The 24,211-nt window shown below is 41.5% G+C and overlaps 1 protein-coding gene across 1 annotated transcript in view; it reads left to right on the forward strand.

Moving 5' to 3' along the window:
- DNER (delta/notch like EGF repeat containing) overlaps positions 1-10,253 on the forward strand; it is a 113,393-nt gene extending 103,140 nt beyond the window's left edge. The window contains exons 12-13 of the mRNA XM_041414352.1: positions 3,775-4,021; positions 9,160-10,253. Of these exons, the coding sequence (XP_041270286.1) occupies positions 3,775-4,021; positions 9,160-9,271 (359 nt within the window). The 3' untranslated portion in view covers positions 9,272-10,253. The remainder of the gene's footprint in view (positions 1-3,774; positions 4,022-9,159) is intronic.
- The last annotated feature ends 13,958 nt before the right edge of the window (positions 10,254-24,211 follow it).

Consider the following 24,211-nt stretch of genomic DNA (forward strand, 5'->3'; position numbering starts at 1 on the left):
TCTGCCTGCCTTCACTAATAAGTAGTTGGCTGACAAGACAGATGGGTTTAGTTCTTGGAGAAAGCAACAGTCATCCTGGAAATCCATTTCCTGGAGTCCCTTGATGAAGTAACAATTAAATTTCTGTTATGGAATACCAAGGGGATACAAAGGCTTGCATGCTTTCTGAGCCTGCAGATGTGCTACAGGAATTCAGTGGTGCATGTTCTGGAGTGCTCTGGCTGTCATGCTCCAGTCACTCAGTTTGGCTGTGTGCACCACAGACACAGTGAAGTGCATGTAAGCACATGGGAAAAGGAGAGAAGTAGAAGAGAGGGTGGAAGGAGCCTCTCCTACTGTCCAGCTACTCAATTTTTTCTTCTTTTCCCTGTTAGAGGGGATGCAAATTCTTGTATCTTGTGACTGCTATGACAGAAAGCAGGGAATTACTTGAATGTTAACTGGCATTAGTAACACTGCAAGGCTGCTTCCCAGCAGAAGTATTCAGCCTTACCTTGTTCATGGCAATTGTTTTAAAGTGGCTGAAATTACTGAGGTTTTTATCCAATACATGATAGTAGTTCATAAAATGCATGTATAAAATACTAACAATAATAGAGAAGATATAAGAATACAGTGTAAAAAATCTGGTTTGGACTGGTCATGAATGAAAACAGGAAAAAAATCATCTTATAGTCACAAAAGGATGCATTTTAAAAAACAAATATTTTTGAAATTTGAAGGTTACCAGTCTTTTTTTCAGTAAGCTTCATTTCAGCAAATATCTGATGTTTCCTTGATATTTAAGTCAATTTGCCATGACATCAAAGTAAAAGGGTATGCTGTTATGGGACGACATAACAGATAATGCTAACCCAAACACCATGGACATGCAGCCTCTCTAACCAGGGCAGTGCCTTACGTGCAAAGCTGGGGAAGCTTTCCTAAAGAACTTGGATTTTAACATGTGTGTAAAGGACTATGCTAAAAAAAGAGGGATTGAGTTTTGAAGAAATCACTTTGCAGAAAGAATTTGAAAGTATTTTGATCTGCAGGTTTTTCTTCTGCAGGTCCATGTAGCCATGTGAAGCCACTCTCTTTCCCTGAGCTGTGAATTAACAAGCTGATGGGAGCTTAATTCTCATCATATCTAGATAGGCCATATCCAGCTCTTTTATAAACAGGTGCAGCACTTCAAACTCACTGGGATTGAGATAATGGTGCAGTGGATTTCTTTGAGCTCTAAAGTTTGAATCTATTAGCAGATGTGCTGCTGTTCATCTTTCCAGTTCTCTTTGCCATATTTATTATATTCTTTCAGCAGTTTGTATATAATGGTAATAATGTGATGGAAATTAAACACTGCATACTGACTTTGTATTGGACCATCCCTCTGAATGCTAGAATAAGACACAAAGCCAGACTTATCAAGGAACTGGTGTTTGGGTAGCATTTGACTAAATAGATCACATTTTATCCTTTGTGATTTTCTGTTACTGACCATGAAGGAGGATATTGCTACTTAATCTTTTTTGTAGAACCACCCTATTTATAGTTCCCCACTTTTCACCAGCTGGTTTACTGCTTGAATTGACTACCTTAACAGGATTTCAGGGTTATCTTCTTGTCAGACTGTTCTTTTTAATTTCCAAGTGCTGTATTTACAAAAAACTAGATAAGATGTATATTTCCTGGATGAATTGTGATATTTTTTAATATCATCTTATGATCCTTACCAGCACTGGCAATTCCAATTAAATAGGATTAAATTGGTCTTAATTATAAAGAGGATATTCTTTCTTTCAAAATGAAATGCATTTGCCTAAAAAGTTAATGGAGCATTCACTGTAAAAATGCTTACAAATGTCTCATATGAGTTCTCTAATGCCTGCTGGTTGTTTGTTAATATCATTACCTTTGCCAGATTTGTAATTATTAATGTAGCTACTGAGGTATGCCAAATCATGTGATTATTTGAAAATCAACATTATGAAGAATTTCTGGTACACACTGTGGTGTGCATTGAAATATTATTCTTAATTAATTTTATAAACTTTAATATAACAACTGAAAATACTGTGATTTCAAGCTGTCATATGCTATTTCTAATCTCGGGAGTATAAGATGTTAATCTTTATATTTTGATATGGTGAGGAAGAAGGGAAGAAATTTTTCTCATCTTTGTCTTCCAGAGATGGAAGACATGGAATCTAAATCAGAAATGTCTTGCCATATATCTGCACACATTAGATCTGAACTCAGCCTAGTCTGACAGCCTGACAGAAACCACTGTGTGTGACAAATGTGCTGCAGAACAGAAATAGAGGCCCATCCCAAACTGCACAGAGCACAGCTGTATTCCCTCCCTCATATCCTGACTGGGCAAACTGCAGTAACAGTGCCTTAGAAACATTAAATCACTGAATGATTCAGGCTGATCAAAACTTTGCTGACCTCTGAAGAAGATAAGAGAAACAGCCAGTCCTTTAACTCAGCTCCCATTTGTGGACAAAGTCTGAGCACCCCTGAGCTGGGAGGTGCTCCAGGACACCTTTCACTATTGTGACAAAGAGCAGCCATTTCTCCAAACTCTGCCCAGCTGAATCCCACGTTACAGCTCTGGGCTTTCTCACCACCTGCCTCGAAAACAGATCTCTTTTTTTCCTGTCCTTGTACATTCCCTGTATTTCTACCATAGATTGAGATTTTATCCATTGCTGCTGAACTGGAGATTGCAACTCAGGTGCTTGAATTATCTGCTGTCATCAGCATCCTTGAGCGGTGGCTTCTGAGAATATCTTAACCTCCCAAAGCATATGCTTGGAAGCCCTGTCCCCAGCCTGTTTGAGTAAAGGGAGATTCTAAATCTGTGCAAAGCAGAAGTACATTTGAAAAAGGAACAGGCACCTACTAGAAATAACTTTTGCAGAGTGCTACATTTCTGTAGTCAGGATGATTCAAGTCTGTTCCTGTTTTGAAATAATATGAGAACATAGGCTGCCAAAAATGAACCCGGGAGGGAAGTACAGGTTAATTAGAAATATTCTGACCCGTGCTAGAGAGAAACAGATATGAGGACATAGGCAATTGATAGAAAATATGTTTGGCATAGATATAGTTTGGGGATCAAGAATATTTATATAGAAGATCTGGAATACATAAATACAAGAAGCCTCTTCCAGATTGGCTTTACTTTGAGGTCTGTTTTGAGAACCTCAGGGAAATTATGCTTGGGAAAAGACTCCAATGGGCTCCCTACTGTAGGACCTCATGAAGTGTCCTTTTTGTCCTTGAAATGCTGAAGTCTCTGCAGTTTGGTGTGGATAAGCATAAGAAAGTCTGTGTTTCAAATTACAAACCAAGTGTGTTTAGTATATCTTAAATAACACATTTTAGTGGAAGGCTTCACTATTGGAACAAACTGCACAAGAGAACTGGTTGTTTCCTAGAAGCTTTTGCATAAAACCTGTCTGCCTTTAGAGAGCCTGTAATATAAAAATAACTTAATGCAAGAATAAGTTGATTTTCTCTTACTTTGGTTGCACAGGAGATCAAACTGTATGACCTTAAAAATCAACAGAAAAAAGTGGGTGAAGGTTCAACATGGTGCTATTCAAATTTGTAGCATGTTAGGCCTGATGGTCTATTGGTAACAGAGCCTGGGGAAGTTCAAATTACCGATGTCCATAGTTTCAAAAGTCAGAACTATTGAAAATTAATATCATAAAGTAGTTCTATTCAGCAGAACAGATATAAATTATTAATTAATGACAACCTTTTATTTCTTATTGGCAGATCTGCAGTGGAAGTCTGGGCATATGGCAGAGAGTCTGACCAATATGCCTCGTCACTCCCTGTACATCATCATCGGGGCGCTGTGCGTGGCCTTTGTGCTGATGCTGATCATCCTGATCGTGGGCATCTGCCGCATCAGCCGCATCGAGTACCAGGGCTCTTCCAGGCCAGCCTACGAAGAGTTTTACAACTGCAGGAGCATTGACAGTGAATTCAGCAGCGCAATCGCTTCCATCCGACATGCCAGGTTTGTGCTGGGCGTGCTGCTGTCCTGGGAAGCTGCTCTGAAGTGTCTTTGCAGTTCATGCACAGGGCACCCAAGTGCTGTTGGCAGAGCCAGTGGGCTGCTCTGCTGGGGAAACACCAGCACTGCTCACTCTTCTCATCTGAGGTGTGACAATACACCAAAACTGCTTGAAAACAGAGTAATTCTGACTTTATTTGGTGTAATGGTGAAGTGGGACAGTGCAGGGTTCTTAGCCTGTCAGATCTTCTGTTAGGGATGTAAAGATTCTTTAACTGCTGCACACAAGTAATATGATCAGATAGGAAAGGCACATTGATTTTTGTGACTAATTTACCAGATTATTCAGTGAGAATCTCTTCACATCACTCATTTCTGTGCCCCTATTTGCCTTTCTTACTTGCTTTCCTAGAGACAGCAATTTTATTACTTTGAAATTTAATGGAACACTTGCAAGGCAGGGCATTGAGTGTCAGAATAATCCAAAAGTAGAAGTGGAATGGATTTGAGAGCTCAAGTGTAAGCCATGGCACTAATATGGCATTAAATGTACCTAGCTCCCTGCCAACAATTGTGTTTAAAAACTTCCAAAGGAGTTGAGTAGATTTAGAAAGGGCTTTCCTAAAAGGTAACCTGGATTTTCTTTGCTATTAACCTGGCTGCTTCTTTCTTACTGCTCTTCAGGCTGCCATGAAGGATAATGTATCACTGCTCATATCACTTGTGTATCAGGTGCTGAGCCCTCTCCCCTTCTCTGGTATGATAAAAACAAACAAAGCAAAGCAACTTTTTTTCTTTCCTAGGTTTCACAAACCCATCCTTTCAGTATCCCCTCCCAGATCATGCCAGCTACCTTATTGTCTTCCTGGGACACACCAGATTATATTTCTCTTCTTTTTCATTTTTGAAGGGAGATCCCTAAAGCTGGAAGTAGTTCTCTGTCTGAAGATTTATGTGCACCAAATAAACTGAGTAGTCACCTCCTGCATCTTATATATGGCATTCCTGTTCATACATCTGAAAAAGAAACTTGCTTGGTTTTTGTTTCTTTTTTTTTTTCTTTTTTTTTTTCCTTTTTTTTTTTTTCCCTTTCTAGTGACAGGTGACATACTTTTGTGGCCTGTGAGACCTTTTCCTCATCCCAAGATCCTCTGTGTCATTTTGCTTCCTAGCCAGTATGGTTTCTTCTGTGTTTGACATCTCTCTTAATAGGGTGGAACTTTCATTTTTGGTGTTTCTTTTTTCCCATTTCTTCAATTTGTCAGGATCACTTCAAATTCCAACAGAGTATTCATGTGTGTTACCACTAAAATGCTCTTAAAACAACTGGAGAAATGTGTGCATATTGGCTGGTGATTGCTGGTAATTCATTTTCTGAATGCTCCAGTTCTGTTTCAGTGAAGATGAAATAGGTTCAATTGTACCACTGCTGAAGTCATCAAAATTATCTGAAATGGGTGAGGTGTTCCCCCAGGCTCAGTTAATCACATCACAGCTTTGAGCAGTAGCTCTTCAAAGTGTTCCAACTTCAAAAACATTCTTAGACTGGGATAGTTTAATGATGATTTTTCAAATCCATATGATGTAGTTAGAAATTACATTATTGTCCATTGAGGGTTTCCCTATCTTGGAAAAGGTATTTTTACTTAAACAAATGAAATGTTTTAATTCCATATAAATTTCAGTGCCTCCAATAATGTGATACCTTACAAAAATCCAAGATAGATCTGCCAAGTAAGGTAATTAGTGGAGATTTATTGTGGAGATTGTTGTGTATATTTTGGGTTCAGGAAGATATAAACCACTGTTTTGGTAATTTCAATCCAGGAAAATGAGCAACAATTTTATAGTTATTTTTGCATAAATACTTAAATCTACATCTATAGAGGTCTGAATTTTCAGAATTGCTGAATCTAAGAAATCTACTTTCAAATAACAAAGTTCAGCATTTTCTGAAAATAATTCTCTTTCACAGTTAGATACCAAAACTTGTTAGTAATTTTGGAAAATGGAGGCCAAGGGAAAAGTTAGTAGATTATTTTCCTTAAAGGGAAGGTTTCTGATAAAGTCAGCAGGTGTCTGGGGTTGTGGATGCCTGTTGCATAGTCAGTAAATTATTTTAAAATTACTTGTTCATGTTTCTCAGCATTTTTTCCCTAGATATTTTTTTTTTATAATTTGATCTTTACTAATCAAGGTATTTGCTGTAAAACAAAACCAATGTGCTAGAGGATCTCTACTAATAAATGTCTGCTTCTAGGGAATGTTCCTAAGAGTAGCAGATCAGAAATAGGTAGTTTTCTGAGCACAAAAAGCACAGTTGTCTTTAGCATCCATTATGCAGACGGTAAAGAAATATTCCTTTTTTGTTAAAATGCATACATTCTGAAGCTGGAGGAGAGCAGTGTAATGAAATAGTTGGCTAATAGACTGCTGGCTATGGCAGCCATAAGGTGTCATTGAAATGGAACCAAGATCTGTTATTGAAACAAAATTGTTCACTTTAGAAAAGCATTCACACTGAGTTCATGAATTATCTGGTGACAGACTAGGCTGCAGTTAGTTCTGTGTGTGCCCAGATATCAGTGGCCTTCTTGCACCACTTACAGTGTAGTTTATTTAATTTTTATTTTCACATGCTGATCTGTCCTGTCTCTGTCAGTTGAAGAGTCTGGTTCATCAGACTCTGATTAAGTTCTCTTGTCACAGCAGGGTCAGCCTCTCTCCACTGCATATTCTCCCCATTCCTGTGGAGTTGCCTGTGTCAGATTGTGCTGTTCTAAGCTTTCTGAAATGGATGGGCATCAGCATACACTCATTTCTTACTGGCATAGATCTCTGTCAGCTGCCTTTTTGTAGAAGTGTGATCATGTGCACATGTTCTCTGGTCTCCACATCACCTACCAATTGCTTAATATACATCCTCTGCCAGGGTTAATTTTCTGGGATTATAGCTCAGTTTTTCTAAGCAAGGCACAATACCACTTGCACACCTGACCTCTTCTCTGAATAATGCAGAAGAAATAAATCTTCTCATTCTCCTCCTCTGGAATCCAAAATAATCCCTTCCTCCTTTCAATATGCTTTATTCCTTTTTTAACTTCTGGTGTCTTTTACTTCTCTTATTTAAATTTTATCTGTGGACTTCATTTGCCAGTTGCTGGTTTTGAGCAGAGTAGCAACATGTGGTTGGTTCCTTTATTCTGTTGCTGGGTAAACTCTGAACTTCTGCCTGTCCCACAGAAGTCGCAAGATAGCATTTCCTCAGGATTCAGCTGTCCAATGTTCTCAAAAATCTGTTGGAGTGGAGTTGTTGAGGTTAATAACTCTCTATAGTTAGCCATCTCTTGAAATGTTGTTCTAAGGAAGTGGAGGAGCAGGACCATTCCAAATGTGAAGCTGATTTGCAGTGTCTGTCGCTCACATATGGAGCTGCCTTTGCCAAGAATTGCTACAATGAATGTGTACTGTCCTCAGAGTTGTCACAAACCCTCAGTTTCTCTCAAGCTATGCAGGTCTCTCTTGTTCAGTGCTTCACTGCAAAATATATTTTCTAATTGTTATTTCATGTACTTTGTGATTATCTTTGTGATGTGCAATATTGTTATACACTGGTAAGCATGTCTGATGTACACATTGGAATATCACCATCATCACTCATGAATGGACATGCCAAAGCTAAATGTTGACCCTGAAAAACTTCCCCAGTGCTACTGCTACACTGTTTACTAACCCAAGCACATAATTGTTCACAGTATGGCATTGAAGCCAATGTTGAAACTATTATCCATCATGTCCCTCCAGTATTTTTTCACACTCAATGCTTCCCAGGATCAAGATTTCCACACACAGTGTGTCCTCTTTGTTTGAAGAATAATCTTGTGTTTGGTTGCCCTGGAAAAAAATCTTTATTCACTTGTTTGTATATGCTTTTGTTGTAAGTAGGCAGTTAATTGATCCAGCACACTCTCTAGCAGGAACCTGCAGCTTTTCACTATTGATTAGCCCTCGAATCATTGCCTCTTGCAGATTGTATTGATAATTGCTTTGTGTGTTCCTTTATGCCATCAATTAGATAGCATAGCCCTGCTGTGCAGAACTGGCAGATACACACCCATTGAACAGGGTTCCCATTTAACACTTCTGTCTTTAACATAAACCTCTGAGGTTGGTGATAACTCTGTCTGTTTGCTGCTGTGGGCAGGGCTGACTTCTGAACCACCTGATCAGAGCAATGTGGTTGAGCAGCTCCGTGGCTCAGCCGGATCATAAACAACAAACATGTGCTGTGCTCTTTTCTCAGCCTTCTCTAATTAGGGGCACATGTCAGCCCTGACCTAAAGAAGAAAACAGATTTTGTCCTGCTTCCCTGTGTGCAACAAGCCACGTGCTCTCTGCTGTCAGAAGGGCAGGTACTTTGACTGAAGTGTCTGGAGAATGCTCACCATCATTTGTATCTCTGCAAAGCTCTATTTCCTTTAAAGCCTTGAGATGGTGAAAATGGGTGATTCAGAATTCAATGCTGCCTCTGATTTAGTAAGATGCCATGACTTGATTCCTTTATTCAGGTTTTGAAATTTTATCTCATTTGTAGAAAATCAGTTTTATCCATCATGATGGGGATGAGCAAATGTGACCTGTCTGTATTTACTGAAGTAACCTATAGGATAAGGCAGACATTCATGCATGGAAATGAATCTAGTGTAGCCTTATGGACAGCTGAAGTACTTTGAAAAATGACATTTTCACCATATATATCATAATGCTTTCAGCCATTTCAGTTTTGTCTGCAATTCTATATCACTGAAAACAGGCAAGAATTTTCTGGATTTTACTTTCCAGGTTGCACAATGCAGATTAATATAGGCTTAATATAGTTCATAAGTGCATAAATAACCTTAGTGTGAATGACTAAATAAATAGTTTTGTTTCTGTGTTTTCTGTCATGTTTTCTCTGCGTCAGGTCAGTAAGAAAAACTACTTGACCATTTTTGCCTCATTTTCCTGTGATATCTTTTGTAATATGGAGTTTATCTAAGCTGTCTGACTTTGTTTCTGATCACAGGCCATAACTCACTGTGGCGTTGCTTTGAGCTCATTCATGTTTCTGTTTGTCACTAAAAGTTTTCTTTTATTTCCAGGTTTGGCAAGAAATCCCGACCTGCAATGTATGATGCAACCCCCATTGCTTATGAAGATTACAGCCCAGATGACAAACCTTTGGTTACACTGATTAAGACAAAAGATTTGTAATCTAGTGTATCTTTTTTGGATTATTTTTCAAAAGGATGGGCTACTAACCTAATTTAAATATTTTTAAGAAGAAAGCATAAGTAATTTAAAACATTAGATGCTTCAGAATTTTCTGTAGAATATTTAAGAACCAATTTTCTGCAGCTTTTAGTTTGGAAAAATATTTTAAAACAGAATTTGTGAACTTCATGATTTACATTTTAATGTACCTTGAGCTCTATAAATTATAAGCTTATGATAGTGTGTGCTTTTTTCTTGGTAGACACTATTACTAAACCCAGATGAGTTTCTTGTGATTGTTACAGAACAGAAAACAATAATTAATGAGGAGTTCTTTATGAAATGTCAGTGCCAGCTTTCTCAGTAGAGGTAGGAAAAATGTGAAGCATAATATGATATATAATATATCCATTAATTAAAAAAGTCTAAAATGTTTGTGTTGTGAAAAAGAAACTAGTAAAAATTATTATTCCTAATCTGAATGAATTAGCTTTTGCCTTATTCCATGCATGGATAGATAACCTAATCCTCCATTATTTCCTGAAAGTTGCTAAATCATACTCTTGAGTTGATGTTTGACATTTTTGTAATAGTTATTCAGGCTAGGCCTTGTATAATAATTCAACTGCCTCTTGAGGCAAAGTAAGGGCATGATCCTTTAAACATTGAAATCAATGAGAGAACTTCCATTGACTTCACTGGATATGGGATTGGATCCTACAATTGGACTGAATCTATATTTTTCTTTAAAGGTTAAAGTTTTTTTATATTGTGAGTAAACTAAGCATATGGTTTGAATTGTTTGTTTCCTAAAGGTTGTTGATGTACAGTATTGTTTCATGAAATATTGTGTATTTCTCATAGTGCTTCTTATTTAGGATCAGTATGGGGTTTTTGTGGCTGTATTTGATCGCTTATGAGCGTCTTAAATTCTTGCTTATTTCAGAAAATACTGAATAAAAGTTAACCAGTGAAGATTGCAGCTGTTTCTTTGTTTTTCTTCATTTCAAACGGAAGTGTTGTCTATAAACTTGAAAGGACACGGCATGTGATGCACTATAAATAATGCTAAAAGATGACATTTCAGCTGTTAATCTGAAAAGGGAAAAAATGGTTTGTATTGTCAAGGTAATCTCTCAAAAGTGAGATAAATGCAGCTGCAGAGTAAAGGCACAGTCCTGAATGGTGCATGTGCAGGTTAGTAACACCATTCTGTGTCTGAATTACAGAAATGCCAAATGCTCCTCCAAAATCCAGAGTATCTTTCCTGATGTCCTGTATCTGCTACCATGGGCTTTCAACAAAGACAGCAGTTATAAAAGAAAGGACTGAGGAGCTCAGATCCACGTTGAAACTAGATTAATTCTTCAGGCATGGTTTTCTATGACAGAAGTTGTAAATTTGCATCTGGTGGCTGTCAGATGATGTTTTTTTTTATTGGTACAGTTTTCTGCTGTATCAGTATATTGAAACTTTTGTTTACTGTGACTTCTAGAAGTCTTTTGAGAACCCTTAAAAAAGAAAAATCAAGAGCAAGTTATACCCGGTACCATTTTTGGTAACTTGAGCAGAAAAGGGGTACTGTTGTAATTGATTTGTTAATCAAAGGAAAGGAAATACTTATTATTCAGAATTTTTGGCCTTTTCAGTCAGTAAAATATTGGCTTGAAAATCTATATAAAGTAGGGAAACAAGCAACTCTGTTGTTTTAGGGGACATACATATTCATGGTCCATATTTTACAAGAGAGATGTTGCGATGAGCAGCAGCCTTTCTGCATACAAATCACACCTTGGCAGCGATTCTTGACCAACCTATATTTCTCTCAATTGACTGACCTGAACGATAAGTAATTTGTGAGGAGCTATTTTCCTGTCAGCTTGAAGCCTCTAGCTGCTGTAAATCATCCTGTGCATCCTGTGAATTGTATTCTGAAAATTACTTTGTCTCCTTCCAATTTATTTTATTGAACTCTGATGGCATGTTATGCATGCACTTGTGAGATATTTGTGAGGCACTGCACTGCCTGCCAGGTGGAGCTGTCCTAAGACCTGGAGGGAGCAGACCCATCTCGTGTTTGTATCCGAGCTCTGAATCTGCAAGAACAAGTTGGTTACTGTCTTTGTACACCAGATCGTGTCCTGAGAACATACATGAATGTGGGCAGGGAACACTGGTTATTTCATGTCCCTTTGCCCAGCCATATGTGGTTTGCTCTGTACAGGGAGCAAATACAGATGTATAGCAAATCCCACTTGCTGTTAATATACTACACTTTTTTTCTTTCTTCCCCCCCTCCCCCGCCAGTTGCAGAAAGGGCTGATTGTATGTAGTCTTCTCCTAGTAATGGACTAACAGCCTCCAGCTCCTCCTGGACAAGACAGACATGAGTCCCTGGGCTTGTCATTAACCTCTAGTACTTGTGTGTAGGCACACAGTCTGTGGTGATTGGGATGGGGCTGGCCCAGCCTCATCCCCAGTGGGCACAGCTGTGAGCAGCACTGACAGCAATGAGCCATGGAGTGCCCAGGGGCACTGACCAACACCAAAGGGAGCAGAGGGCACACAGGGGCAGGGCATCAGCATGAGGGGATAAAAGGCTGGGACAAAGAACAAGAAGGGCAGATGCTTGCAGCCTTCTGAAGTGACCTGATGTTACTCTGTATGGGCAGACACCTGAAGCCTTCTGAAGTGGTAAAGTGTTTCTCTGTATGGGTTGAAGCTTTGTGATATTGTATGGTGATACTCTGTGTGTTATGACCATCTCAACTGTGACATGTGCTGCAACGCTTGTGTGCTCTCCAAATTTGGCTATTTTTTCCATGCTCTTCCATCTGGAAACGGGAAAACATCCTTGAGTGGTTTTTTCCCCAGAAGCATGTGCATGTATTCTTACTTGTTTTTTGGGGTGTTGTGAAACTTGCCTTTATAGCTCAGAGTTGTGATACATGTGCTAACAGGAAAATGTCATCATTTACATGGGTTCTGGATAGAGTCAGTCCAAAATGATGAAGACAGTGACTCTGTTCAATTGGGCTAATGGCAGTATGGCATAGATACAAGGCCTGAGGGAACAGTTGAGCACAACAGCTAGAAAACACATATTGGCTAAAGCTATACAAATTATCCCCTTTAAAACCTGAAGGTGTAAACCTAACTTTAGCTGAGAAAAATTAGACCACTGCCATTAGAAAAATCAGACGGATTCATCTGCTCCTTGCATCTTGTCTCTGGGATGTGCCTTGGGAATCTGCATTCCTTCTGTGTGGGCTCCAGAGGTGACACCCTGCCAAACCCTCAGGTGAGAAGCCTCAGTCCCACATCAGAACCAGTGTTCGTAATAGATCTTGCACTTGGAACAAGCTGGCCCTCAATCCTTCCTAACTCCAACATGCTTCATCTTCCAAAGACACGATGAGAAATGAAGCTGTTGGGAGGTGCAGGTAGCTTGAGAAGGAGATGAGGTCTCCATGCCAGCCAGGCCTGCTGTGTCCCCGCGGGGACACTCACTGCAGGGGCTGTGCTATGGGGTGCTCTCTGGGGTGAGAGGCCCGGCCTTTCTGCAGCTGAGTGCAGACCATCCCTCCCTCTTGGGGTTCCCAGAGCCACGCTGTGTCCCCGTGCCAGGTGGGACCAGCAGTGGAAGCAGCAGCCCTGCCGTGAGTGGCAGTGGGGCACTGCCAGCCCCATCCCTCACGTGGCAAGCAGGCAGAGGATGAAAGGCCTGGAGATGCAGTCCTGACTCAGCTGAGCCCGCAGGAACTGTTTTCAGCTCTCTAACCCTGTTCTTGTTAGCACATTAAACAATGGGCTCAGAGGGACACTCATGGCTGGGGATGAGATGTGGGGAAGGCACATGAGGTGAGAGGTTGCAAGGAGACCTGAGGCTCCTGAGTAGCCCTGTGCATTGTCAGTCAGAGCTGGGTAACACCAAACCTGCCAACCTGATTTTGCTGCTCTCCCTCCACTGCAGCTGTGGCCAAATGCTACACTGGTGTGAGGGGAATGAGAGTTGAAAGGAGACTTCAGCTCAATAAGTGCATCCTCAAACAGTGAAAGTCTCTGTGTGGTTAATCCCTTTGAAAACAATGGGATTTTAAAGACAATATGTGTGATGTTTTGCGGGAAAGTGGATTGGTGTTCCTGGGCATCTAAAAATATACAAGATCTGACCATAGGACTAAACATTGCTTGTTTTAGTGAAGTCTTGTGTTGTGACACTTCTGTCACAGAACTGATGTTTTCATCTTGCCTCAGCCTCATTTCTGGAAACAGCGTGGCTTATCTCCAGCAGGGCTTTGCTGAGAAATGCCTGAGCAGTTATGACATTCCTGAAGATATGTAGTTTCATCTTTGATAGCAATAGACACCTGATGAGCAATAAACTCAACACCTCTGAAAATTATTCTGTGTGAATGGCTGAGAGGAATTGAAGAGCCACTCCTCACTTGTCTTGCCAGAGGGAACATCTTTTACCCTTCATGTGGCTAAATCCTTCTGTGTCCAAAATTTCTCTGAGATTCCCTTCTCATGTTGCACACAACCACCCAGCTTCTGCAGAGCAGACAGGCACATTGCATCAGACTGATGCAAATCCAGCCCATCCTCCCTTTGGGTGCCTCCAGCCTGGTTTCTGTGGGAGGTATTTGCTGTGTTACCAGCTTTGGGAAGTTTTTTTTTTTTTTCCACTGCTGCCATGTTTTTGAGGTTCATGTGCTGCTCAGAGCAGCTGGGCTGAAATTGCTGTTTGTATGGTACTCTGCTCTTGTATTCCTGACCTCACAGGGGGTTCCGAAGTACAGTCTTCCCATGGATCATGGAGGGCAGCTGAAAGCCAGATTAATTCAGGGAAGAGTTTAGTCTCTCATGGTATGCTCTGCTATGAATAGTTAAAATAATGAGTGTATTATCAAGAACTAATGAGTTCAGACATGTTCCCAAAATAAAAAATGGGAGTCAGGGCAGTCCAGTGTGTGCTTAAACCTTCTCTTCCAACCTGCTGAGAGAGATGTGCACTGGCTTACAGCTTTGAGGCACCCTTCATTTTAAAACCAAATATGAACAAAATTCTTGTTTAAAGTTTGTTTTCTCTCTCAGCATCCATTTCCCTTAGGAAATACTCTGCATGAGCAGGGGAGCAGTGAGAGAAGGGCAAAGCAGAGGACTGGTGCCAAATGAGAGACATGGAGCTGATCTGCTCTATCTCCTCCCTGCAAGTTTGTCTTCTGTCCCTTGAGACTTTGGCTGAGTGTCTGCCAAAACACTGTAGTTGTGTGGGGTCAGGAGGGGTGGCATAAGGCAGATTTGAGACACTTTTATGTGCATCTTAACATCCCATCAGGGAGATGAGAGCAGCCAGTCTGGCATCTGAGCAATCAGATGCTGCTGCTACCTGAGAATGCTGGAGACTGCTGCCAAGACAGGCAGAGTGTGATGTGCCCTGAGCTCCTGCTCAGTCTGATGTGCTGGTCACTGGAGAGGTGACCCTCAGAAGTCATCTTTGCACTAGAGCTGATCCCTCCGGTGCAACTTCTGTGCTGCAGAATCCCCCCTGTAGGACCCAGCATCTGAACCCTTTATATTCTTTCCCCCCCTCATGTTTTGGAATGGCTCCAAGTAGGTGAAGGTGATTCCTTCCACCAGGACATGGGTCAACCAGTGAAAACAAACAAAACTTCAAAGCAGTTATGCCATATCCAGCTTCATCTGGGCTCAGCTGGCTTCTTTTCTTCTGCCGTGCAAAATGGATAACAAATATGACCTCTCTGGAAAAGTCAGATTTCTCTGTTATTATGAATTCCAGTTTAAAATCCTCCTTTTAAGACGTTTATGATAAGATGATTATTGTAAATAAGCTTCCCCTTTAGCAAAGAATAAATCATCAAATAGGCTTTGTTTGGTGAGATCTTTGGCAAAGGAATGTAAATAAATAAGCTAACTGAATAAACGTCTTTATCTGATGTGCAGAGCAGAAAAGGCAGCAAAGTTAATCATTTAGGAAAATAAACTGGACTGCTGTGCTTTCTTCAATAATAGACCAGTCTAAGGAAAACAATCTGCTCTATCTCGCTGAGCCTGGACTTTTTGTTAGCATCCCACAGACCATGAGAGATCCTGTTTATCACTCTGGCAGCAGTGCTGTCTTGTCAAGGAGATGTCCTTCGGCCTAAATTTTTGATTTGTTTCTTTTCCTGTGGACTGGTATACTTCCTGTCAGAGGTAGCTCCTCACAACAGAGCAGAGATCTCTTAAGAGGTCAGCTGTGGCTTCTCGTCCATCTCCTGGGAGTAGAACACACACGAACAACAGTCTGGATCTGCAGGGTCTTAAACTTTGGACTCCATTCATGTTTCCATATGAGAAAGTTTGCATGTGACTCTGTGTGGATCTCAGTCCAACACCACTCAAGGAAATGAGTGTGACTGTTCCAATTTTCACCATGGTTTTTTATTGACTTATGGATTTCTAGTAATCTGAAGTAAATCTGCCTGGAATCTGAGCATATAAACCAAATACAAGATACACAAGGTAAAAAAAAAGTCGTGTAGTGGAAAAGCAAGCAGCCTAATGCAATGAAGGTTATTTTGGCATGTAGGAGCTGCATTACTAATTAGTTTGTCAGCAGAATATTTTGTTCTCGCCCCCATTTGTAATTGTTGGATATGTGATCACTGTTGGTGCAATTTGGCCTCCTAGAAGCTTATTTTCTATATTGTATTGGGACACAGAGAGCACAAACAACAGGTTCCAGTTACGGTTCTTTCTCGCTGAGAACAGAGAGATATATGGGTAGGTTACAGAGAGCAGAAAGCAGCATCAGCTTGCTGAAAAGGGTGTCTGTAGATCCCAGTGAATGGCCTTGATGTTTATTCTACAGATCAGTCTGTGGTTGTTTGATTTGCTATGTTGCATCTGTCACATGAATAAGGCAACCAGCCCAACGTGTCATGATGCAGAATAATTTACTTCAAGGATTTTGTACCTAAAATGTGCTGTCCACAATGTCTTATTTGTGGTCTATACATGACACCAGTTCCTCCTATTAATTTAATTTGAACATTTATTTCAGTTGTTATGCCTTTGCATGGCATTTGCTAGAAAGGTCTGTCAAAACAAAGCTGACAGAATGCCATGTAACTAAGGACAGATCTTTCCCATGTGCCTATTATGCCATTTCACTTTCATCTTGCCATGAGTTTGGACTTGAGGTTGTTCTACATATGGAAGATGATGACCAGTTATTTTTATCTTCAGTACTCGTCACGTTGCTCCCCTCTTTCCCAGTGCCCTGTCTTGCCTGTGTTCAACAAGGACAAAGACGGGAGGAGATTTTTAGAGGGCTGATTTAGGTGTGGTGTTTATTGGTTTTCCTCTGTCTTTTGTTCATTTAATTTCCATGGAGAGAATATTTTACAATTCCATGGAGATGCCTTAATCCCTGAGAGATCTGAAGGGTTATTTTTCTTTGATGCATGCGAGATTTAAAATGAAATAGTAAGCTAGCAGTATTGACAGACATGTCAGGTTTAAATCACAATGTCTCACAGCTGTGATTTACTTAGTGATATATGTTGCTGAATTTTGGAAGATGTTAATTTGGAATACATTATTCAGTGGTTTAGGTTACTGATTGGTAAATACAGTGATGCTTCAATAACATTTTGGAGTTTCATGCAATAAACTACAAAATTTCTGTAAAAACTGGTTAATGCTATCTAAGTTTTCCTCACTTTAGGGGACTGCCATCGCAGAGAAAACCAAAATTCACAACAAAACTATTACCCTACACTGGCATTTGGCCTGGCACTGTCCATGTTTTTCCAACAGTTTTTCAAGAAGTTCTGATTTTGCATAAGCAATAAAGCCATATTCTCTTTTCCCATAAGGCAGTACCTCTCAAAGAGGGTAGAAACTCCGGACAGAGAATTACCAGACTTCAAATTAGCAGTTAAATGTGATCTTCATTCAAAGGCAACTCAGCCTTGAGATTTCTGAGAATTCATTGTCTCTCTCTTTATTGTTTATGTGTTGTCTCTGACTTACATCCCTCTCCTTCAAACTCTAGTGTCAAGGGTGATTTATGAGTGCAATTTTCTGTGTAATATTATGTAGCAATAGTTGGCAAATCCCTTCCCTCAGCAAGGGGATGTATTCCTCTTTGTCAGACACCAAAGAGGCACACAACCCTTGAATTTCTTTAAAAAGACAATTCTTTTTGAAAGGACAAATGCAAATCCCATCTCATAATAACTCATAATTACTTATAGATATGTTACATGTACAAAAACTGCTCTGGCCACATGGAATTGGCATTTACATGTGACGGATCCATTGGAAGTCCCTCTGACTGTCTCAGGTCCAGCTCTGTAACCAATCTCTTGCTCTTTGCTTGAAAGAAGCTCTGCACGGTGCTGAGCAAAGCCTGGGAGACCAGCTGCATTGCTGGGCTGGGCACTGTTCGTGATGAAATCTAAGCAGAAGCTTAATGAAGGACTTTGGAGGTTTGTTCACTTTCTATTACGCATTTTTGCCTATTGTAGGGTTGAAGTATTTTTGCATTTACAGAGCTCTTTGAGTTGCAAAACTTCAGACTTCGTAAAATGAAATGTTGATGGCATCAGCCTTATACTTTCTGTGAGGGCTTTATATTCACTCTGGTTCCCAAAAACTTAGGAAGGACTCAAGTCCACTAAATTATTGTACACAAGAGGGTGATTCTTGTGCTTTTCTGGATGATTTGTAAATCTCTATTTACAATCTTTGTGGGTATTTGCCAGAAAATCAGTTCATATCCACCCAGCAACACATGTTGAAATTCTTCCCAATAATGAGTGCAGTGCCCAGGTTAGGGACAAAGAGGGCAGCCCTTCCCAGCTTACCTGTCTGCCTTTTCTTAGTTGGGACTGGTGTGAATTGAAGTATAGTTTTGTCCTTGAACTCAGCTCTGTTTCATGTCTCACCCATTTTATAGTCTATGATCACTGCAGAACAGGGAATACGTGTGCCTTGTCCTACAGTGGTCTTGGGTTTCTGCCCCTTTGTGCTTGGCCATACTCAGCCATTGGGGCATTACTGGTACCACTTGCTGGCTGTGGGGGACACTGAGTGCCCTAAACAAATGACACCAGTGCTGTTGCACACTCTGCCATGAACAACTCAGCAATGTAATTTAAAAATTTCCTGAGTTTAGCTCTTAAACAATGCTTGTGGGCACAGCCATTTTCAGGAGAATCTGGATTGTCGCAGCAGCGCTCCATGTTCCCATGCTCGACTTGGGGATGGAGAAACATCTCCTGGATTGCCACACAGCTGACCAGTCTCCCTAAGCCTGTGAATAACTGCTGGGGATGTGTCACTGAAATAGGAAGTGTGGCTTCTAGTAACTTCCTATTTTAATGGATAAAATTGGGTAGCTGGAATGGTGAAATCTAGATCACAGATTGCCAAATCTTCTTCCTGCTATAATGATGCTCTGTAAAAAAAAGTTGCAATTTGAGACTGTCAAAAGTCTCTTTTCTTGGTAAGTTTTCTTATTCTGAGGGAATATCCAGTACATGTAAAATTGCCCACAGTATTATTTATCATTTATCATTCTTCATGCATTTTTATAATTTCAGTCTCTTCAGAGTTCACTCTAAAAACAGCTTATCTATATAGACATGATTCTTCTCTCTCTTATGTTGTTAAAAATCAGAAGTAATTTGAATTCAATTCGCTGAATCACATCTATGCAACTCAGAAAAGTGTCACGATCAGGAGCTATGCAGATGCCATGGATTTAACTTACTGTAAAACTGGTGTAAGGGTCATCAGGATCTCTGTACAGATTTGTGGAGGTACAGATTTATTTTTATCACAGACAAATAAGTACTTAATAATCATTAGGGGTAATTAACAAATAAAGACAATACAGTCAAAGGTGCACAAGGTGGACAGGGGTTTTAACAGGTCTTGTTTCAAATTTTTCTGGACTAAGAGAGAACAAATGTGTAAGCATCTGGCATGTGTCAACCCAAAGATTTTCTGGCGTTCATTTTCTGCTGCTTACAAGATTAATTGGTGCATTAAGAGCTGGACTTGAGCTTCTTTAGATTGCTAATGCAAGATTTGCTGTTGTAGGCTGCCTGGAAAATATCAGTGTTCCTGCAAGGAGGTGTCTGGCCAGGAGCTGTGCCAGCGGTGAGAGCATTCCCTGGGGGGTGACGGCTAATCCTCCTGTCCCGCGTTCCTGTCCTCTCCCCTGCCCTGCGTGTCATCACTGCCCCCACACCCCCGGGTACTTGGCTTCTGCAGGAAGCAGGAAATTCTCGGATTTTCCCCTTGTGCATCCTTGCTGCCTCTCTGCTCGCAGTCTCCCTTCCTCTGTGGGGACGCTGCCCTTGGCGCCCGTGCCCGGCCCGCTCCCCCTCACCAGGCCCCCGGCCGGACACTGGGCACGGCCGGAGCTTCTCCCGTGCGCGTCGCCCCTCGCCCGTCCCCGGATGGCTGCAGTGCCTGTCCTGCGGGCTGCCGATCACATCCGCCTCTGCTGCTCTCTCCAGACGCTTTTTTCGCCGCCTGTGCGGCCCAGATTCCATGGCCTGAATTCCCCCGGGCCGGCTGTCGCTGCCCGCTGGCGCGGGGCCGCCAGGCACGGAGCCCAGAGGCCGCAGCCCCGCAGCGCGGCCGCTGCCAGCGCCCACAGACTCGGCCTTTCGTCCCCGGGGCTGGCTAGGGAAAAACGGGCTTGGTGGTGCTGGCCCGAGGGACTTGGCATCTCCAAAAGATCAGCTCTGTGTTTGCTGGGAGGCTGACATCGCCCTTCTTCCCTCGCTCACCCGGGTTCCTGCGGGGACAGTGAAGGGGCTGCCTGGAAGAGGTAGAATAAAACTCGCTCCCCCTTTCAAGTATCGTGTGTTTTGTCCTTCACAGAAGTGTTGTGCTCTTTTAAATGTATGCAAGACCTTTGCAGCAACCTTCTTTCTGCACTTGCTGACCTGCCATAGCTTTGGTGCTTTATTTATTTTCTCTGCTGCTGTGAGCAGGACCAGTGCAGTGTCAACATGAAGGAAAAGTAAGACCAAATATCTCTGTGCCTTTCTAAAAATAAGACCTCTAGAGGTGAGAAGAAAAAAAGGGATATCACATAAACATGGTCAAATACGTCACTACCTATACTTTTCACACTTTTATTTAGTCCATCCATCTCCAAAACAGAACTTTTGGAAGAGGAAGAGAAGTAGCTGTCCTGGTACTTGGGGAAGGTGGCGGGGTAGTTGAAGCTGAAGAGAGAATCAGAAGCACAAACCCTTCTGGCAGCAGCACAGGTAATTAAAGACACCTGGTCGCCATGGGAACACCAGCAAGACCTTCCCCAACAAATTGGAAATCAGGACCTCATTATCCCTGGCAAGCGCAACGTAGATGGGTAGGAGAATATGGTATATCCAAACCTGAATTATCTCCCTTGACTGGAATACTTACTGTGCCTCAATTTCACAAATCGTTAACAGCACACTGCTTCAGGTTATAGTGCCTCCTGATGCCATTTTAAAATGCCTGTGGAGGGGATATGAGGCAGATGCATTGGGAGCTGAAGTGCCCTCGGCTGAACCACCTTTGGTAGGGCTGCACTCCCATGTCTGCATAACCATCTCTATGCACCTACACAATCAGAATGAAAATGATTACTAAATAACATTAGGGATTATACAGTAAGCAGGAATGTAAATAAATTTCCCTTACAAAATACCAAAACACAATACTGAAAGGAAATCAAGGGCCTTTGAAGATAATGTGGTCTGTACTTTGCCAGTATTTTAATGAAACATTCTTACTGTTGAATTGCTGCTAGTTTAACAGTGACCATGCCTGAGGATATCCCTGGCAAGGAATCAGAACCAGACCTTTAGATGCTGCTGCTCCCAGCAAAGAGGGTGTATCTGTCACCACATGTACTTTGAAGTTACTTCTCAATAGCCTCTGAACTCTGCAAATGATTGAGACCCCTCAGGTTTCTGCTGTCAGTGTTTGCAAACTGCCAGTGCTCTGATGCTGCCCCTGGCTGCCCTTGCCTGCATCCCATGTGTGGATGTGGTGCTGGAGCCCCAGCCTGACTGTGTCCTCCCCAGGTAATGCCCACACTGCAGCTCAGCTCCCCCATGCCCAGACTCCAAAGTGTGCACCCTGCCATGGGAACTGGAAATCTCTGTGTTCTCTCTGCCATATTTATATGACATAAAGTTGAGGCCATGCCATCCTATCCAGCTTTGTCATCTGCATGAGATAAGTTCTACATAAAAAATACATTTATTGTTTCCTGGAATGTTAAAATGTAATAGTTGTCAAAGAAAACAGTTTGGATTACTTGGATGGTGTATGTTGGGTTGCTTAGGCACTAAAAATTTTGCAGAGAAATATTGGAAAGCTCAGACGATGTGTCTGGTGCCATCTATGTGGGTAGCTGCATTTGCCTCAGGTGATTTGACAAAGTGTTTAAGAGTAACAAGTGTATTTAGATTTTGGAAGTATGCTATTAATTACAGCCCTTCACAGAACATTAAATTTGTTAATTAGGCAAACTTACTCTACAAAAGCAAATACAAGGTAAAGTGAATTAAAAATAAAAAAGAGAGATGTGTTTAATGAGTTCTGTATGCTTTGTAAACTTGCATAATCAAAAAGAGGATCTTGGAAACAGGACTTGCGAAGTCTGCAAAATATTTGGAGAAGAAGCATTTAAATAACTGAATGACTCTTCTAGTTGTGTGTCAGTGAGAAATAAGTGCTCCTAAAGCTAAATTGAGTTTTGAAGTCAAATAATTCAATGGGATCAGCAATTGGATGAGTTTAGTTAATTAAAAAGGCAATGCTATAGTTAAAACCAAAATAATTTATTTTTATTTTCAAATGCAGAGGAGCTATGTTGCTATAAAGACCTTAAATAAAATAATCCTTATTAGGGGATGAGATGGTGCAAAAGGAAGACAAAACCAGTAACTAGAAGCCATTAAAAGCCACAAAATATCCTGGAGTCATAGGAAATGCTTCAGATTTACTATCTGAATAAAAGTGAAATTGGTCCTAATGCATCCAATACTCCCTTTTGAAATGCAAGATCTCCCCTGGCTCCAGTATTTCTGTCCTGTGAGCACTGAAAGGGAGGAGACTGAGAGAAGTGGGACCAACCTGTGTAATGTATTGCAGTCTTCAGAAAGAATTGTCTTAACTCATTCTGAGATGAGAAACTCTACAATTTGGCACAGCAAAAGGAAAATTAATAGGAAAAAAATCCTGTATCTTCTTACAGGCACATTTTGGAACACATCCTGGAAATAGGAATTTACACTATTTATTTAAGTGAAAGATCTCTGACTGGCTTGGAGCAGGACCTTACCTAATGCAGAACAGCTTAAATATAAAATAAAAAAAAATGATGCTTGGATTAAAATATTAGAAAGTCTAGGTAGAAATGACCTAATCTTAGTGAGCTTGTGACATGAACTCACCCAAGTTTAATGAATCATTTCCTGAGCTGGGCTCTGGCTGGTGCCTGACCACCCCAGCAGCACCCGGCCCAGCTGAAAACCAAGTTTCCTGTAGAGGTGTCATGGGGCACGACCAAAAAGGCAAACTAGCTGAATTTCCTGGGACAGCCCATGGTGCAGAGCACACCTGGAGACTAAACCAACATGAGCAGAAGGGCTCAGTAGCTGTCTTGTCCCCACAGTGCCACTTTGCTGCCTTGGGGAGGGGTAAGGCTTGGAGAGAATGCTGGAGGGGCTCAGGGGGTCACAGATTGCTTTCTAATCAACTAGTTGGATTTAAAAGATTTGCAGCTGGGCTGCTCCTCCCCATGTTTGAGCATATTCCTTCCTTCTTCTCATACAACTAAAGTCTGAAGCCTACAGCATTCATTTTCTCTTGTTTTCATATCCTTTTTTGAAATTAAGTAATTCATTTGTTCTCATAACGTGCCACCCATTTCATAGCAAATGCAGATTTCCCTCCCCAATTGTTTTAGTTTGTATAAAAGTCATATAAACCAAGAAAGAAGCAGCCTCCAGCCCCAGGGTTGGTCTCCTGCTAATTGTAGATCCTGAACTTCCTTTGTGTGTGCTGCTGCTGACAGCCTGGGTTGTGCCAGCTCCTAGCTGGTTCAGGAAATGGTGGTGGGTGGATTTATCCATATGGGAAGGGTCGATGAAACTGCTCCAGAGCTCACTTGAGGAAGAGTGAGGCTTTTAGAAAAGGCCCTTGTGCAGGAGTGTAGGCACCAGTTGAAACTAACAATGGTGTGACAGGGACACGGTGTTTGGAAAGAGCTCTAGTGGGCATCTTGGCCAAAAGCTGGTGCAAAATTAGTGCTTCCCTTCCTGGAGGGGAAGGAAGGGGGTGATGCATCACTAAATGGAGCTGCAATACGTGGATTGCTTTAATCAGGCCTCACTGCCCAGGGACGTACTGGTGGAATCTTTCCAGAAACGAAGTTTCTAAAAGCTCATGTTCATAGAGTCTTGCTCTGATCACATCCAGCCCCACCTAGATCCTGCAATGGGTGTGAAGGTGTTGGTCCTCGATGTGGACCCTGTGGCAGAGCTGCCCTGCCAAAGGTCATAGTTTGTCCACAGGTGAGCCTGACGCCCTTTTTTTGGAGAAGATTCCCTTCAGTATTGCTTTTCCTTGCTGTTTAAAACACTGACACAGAAAGGATGCCCTGTGTCCCAGGGGTCACACACCCACAATGTGTTGGAGCCTGGCTTGCAGCCTGTGGGATGTGGTGGTCAATGCTCGGGATGAGTATGACATGGGCTCCTCTGGGTTTTCAACAAATCCTCCTGCATCTAAGCATGAGGCATTACCCAGGTAGCCTCAGGTGAGCAGGGAGGGTCAGGGGCAGCTTTTGTGTCTGGAAAAAATGTTCTTTGGTGCAGCTTTGGAACCTGCAGAGACTTTGGTTTT

Source organism: Onychostruthus taczanowskii, unplaced genomic scaffold, assembly GCF_017590055.1.
Source record: "Onychostruthus taczanowskii isolate IOZ18803 unplaced genomic scaffold, ASM1759005v1 scaffold45, whole genome shotgun sequence".
Taxonomy (NCBI): domain Eukaryota; kingdom Metazoa; phylum Chordata; class Aves; order Passeriformes; family Passeridae; genus Onychostruthus; species Onychostruthus taczanowskii.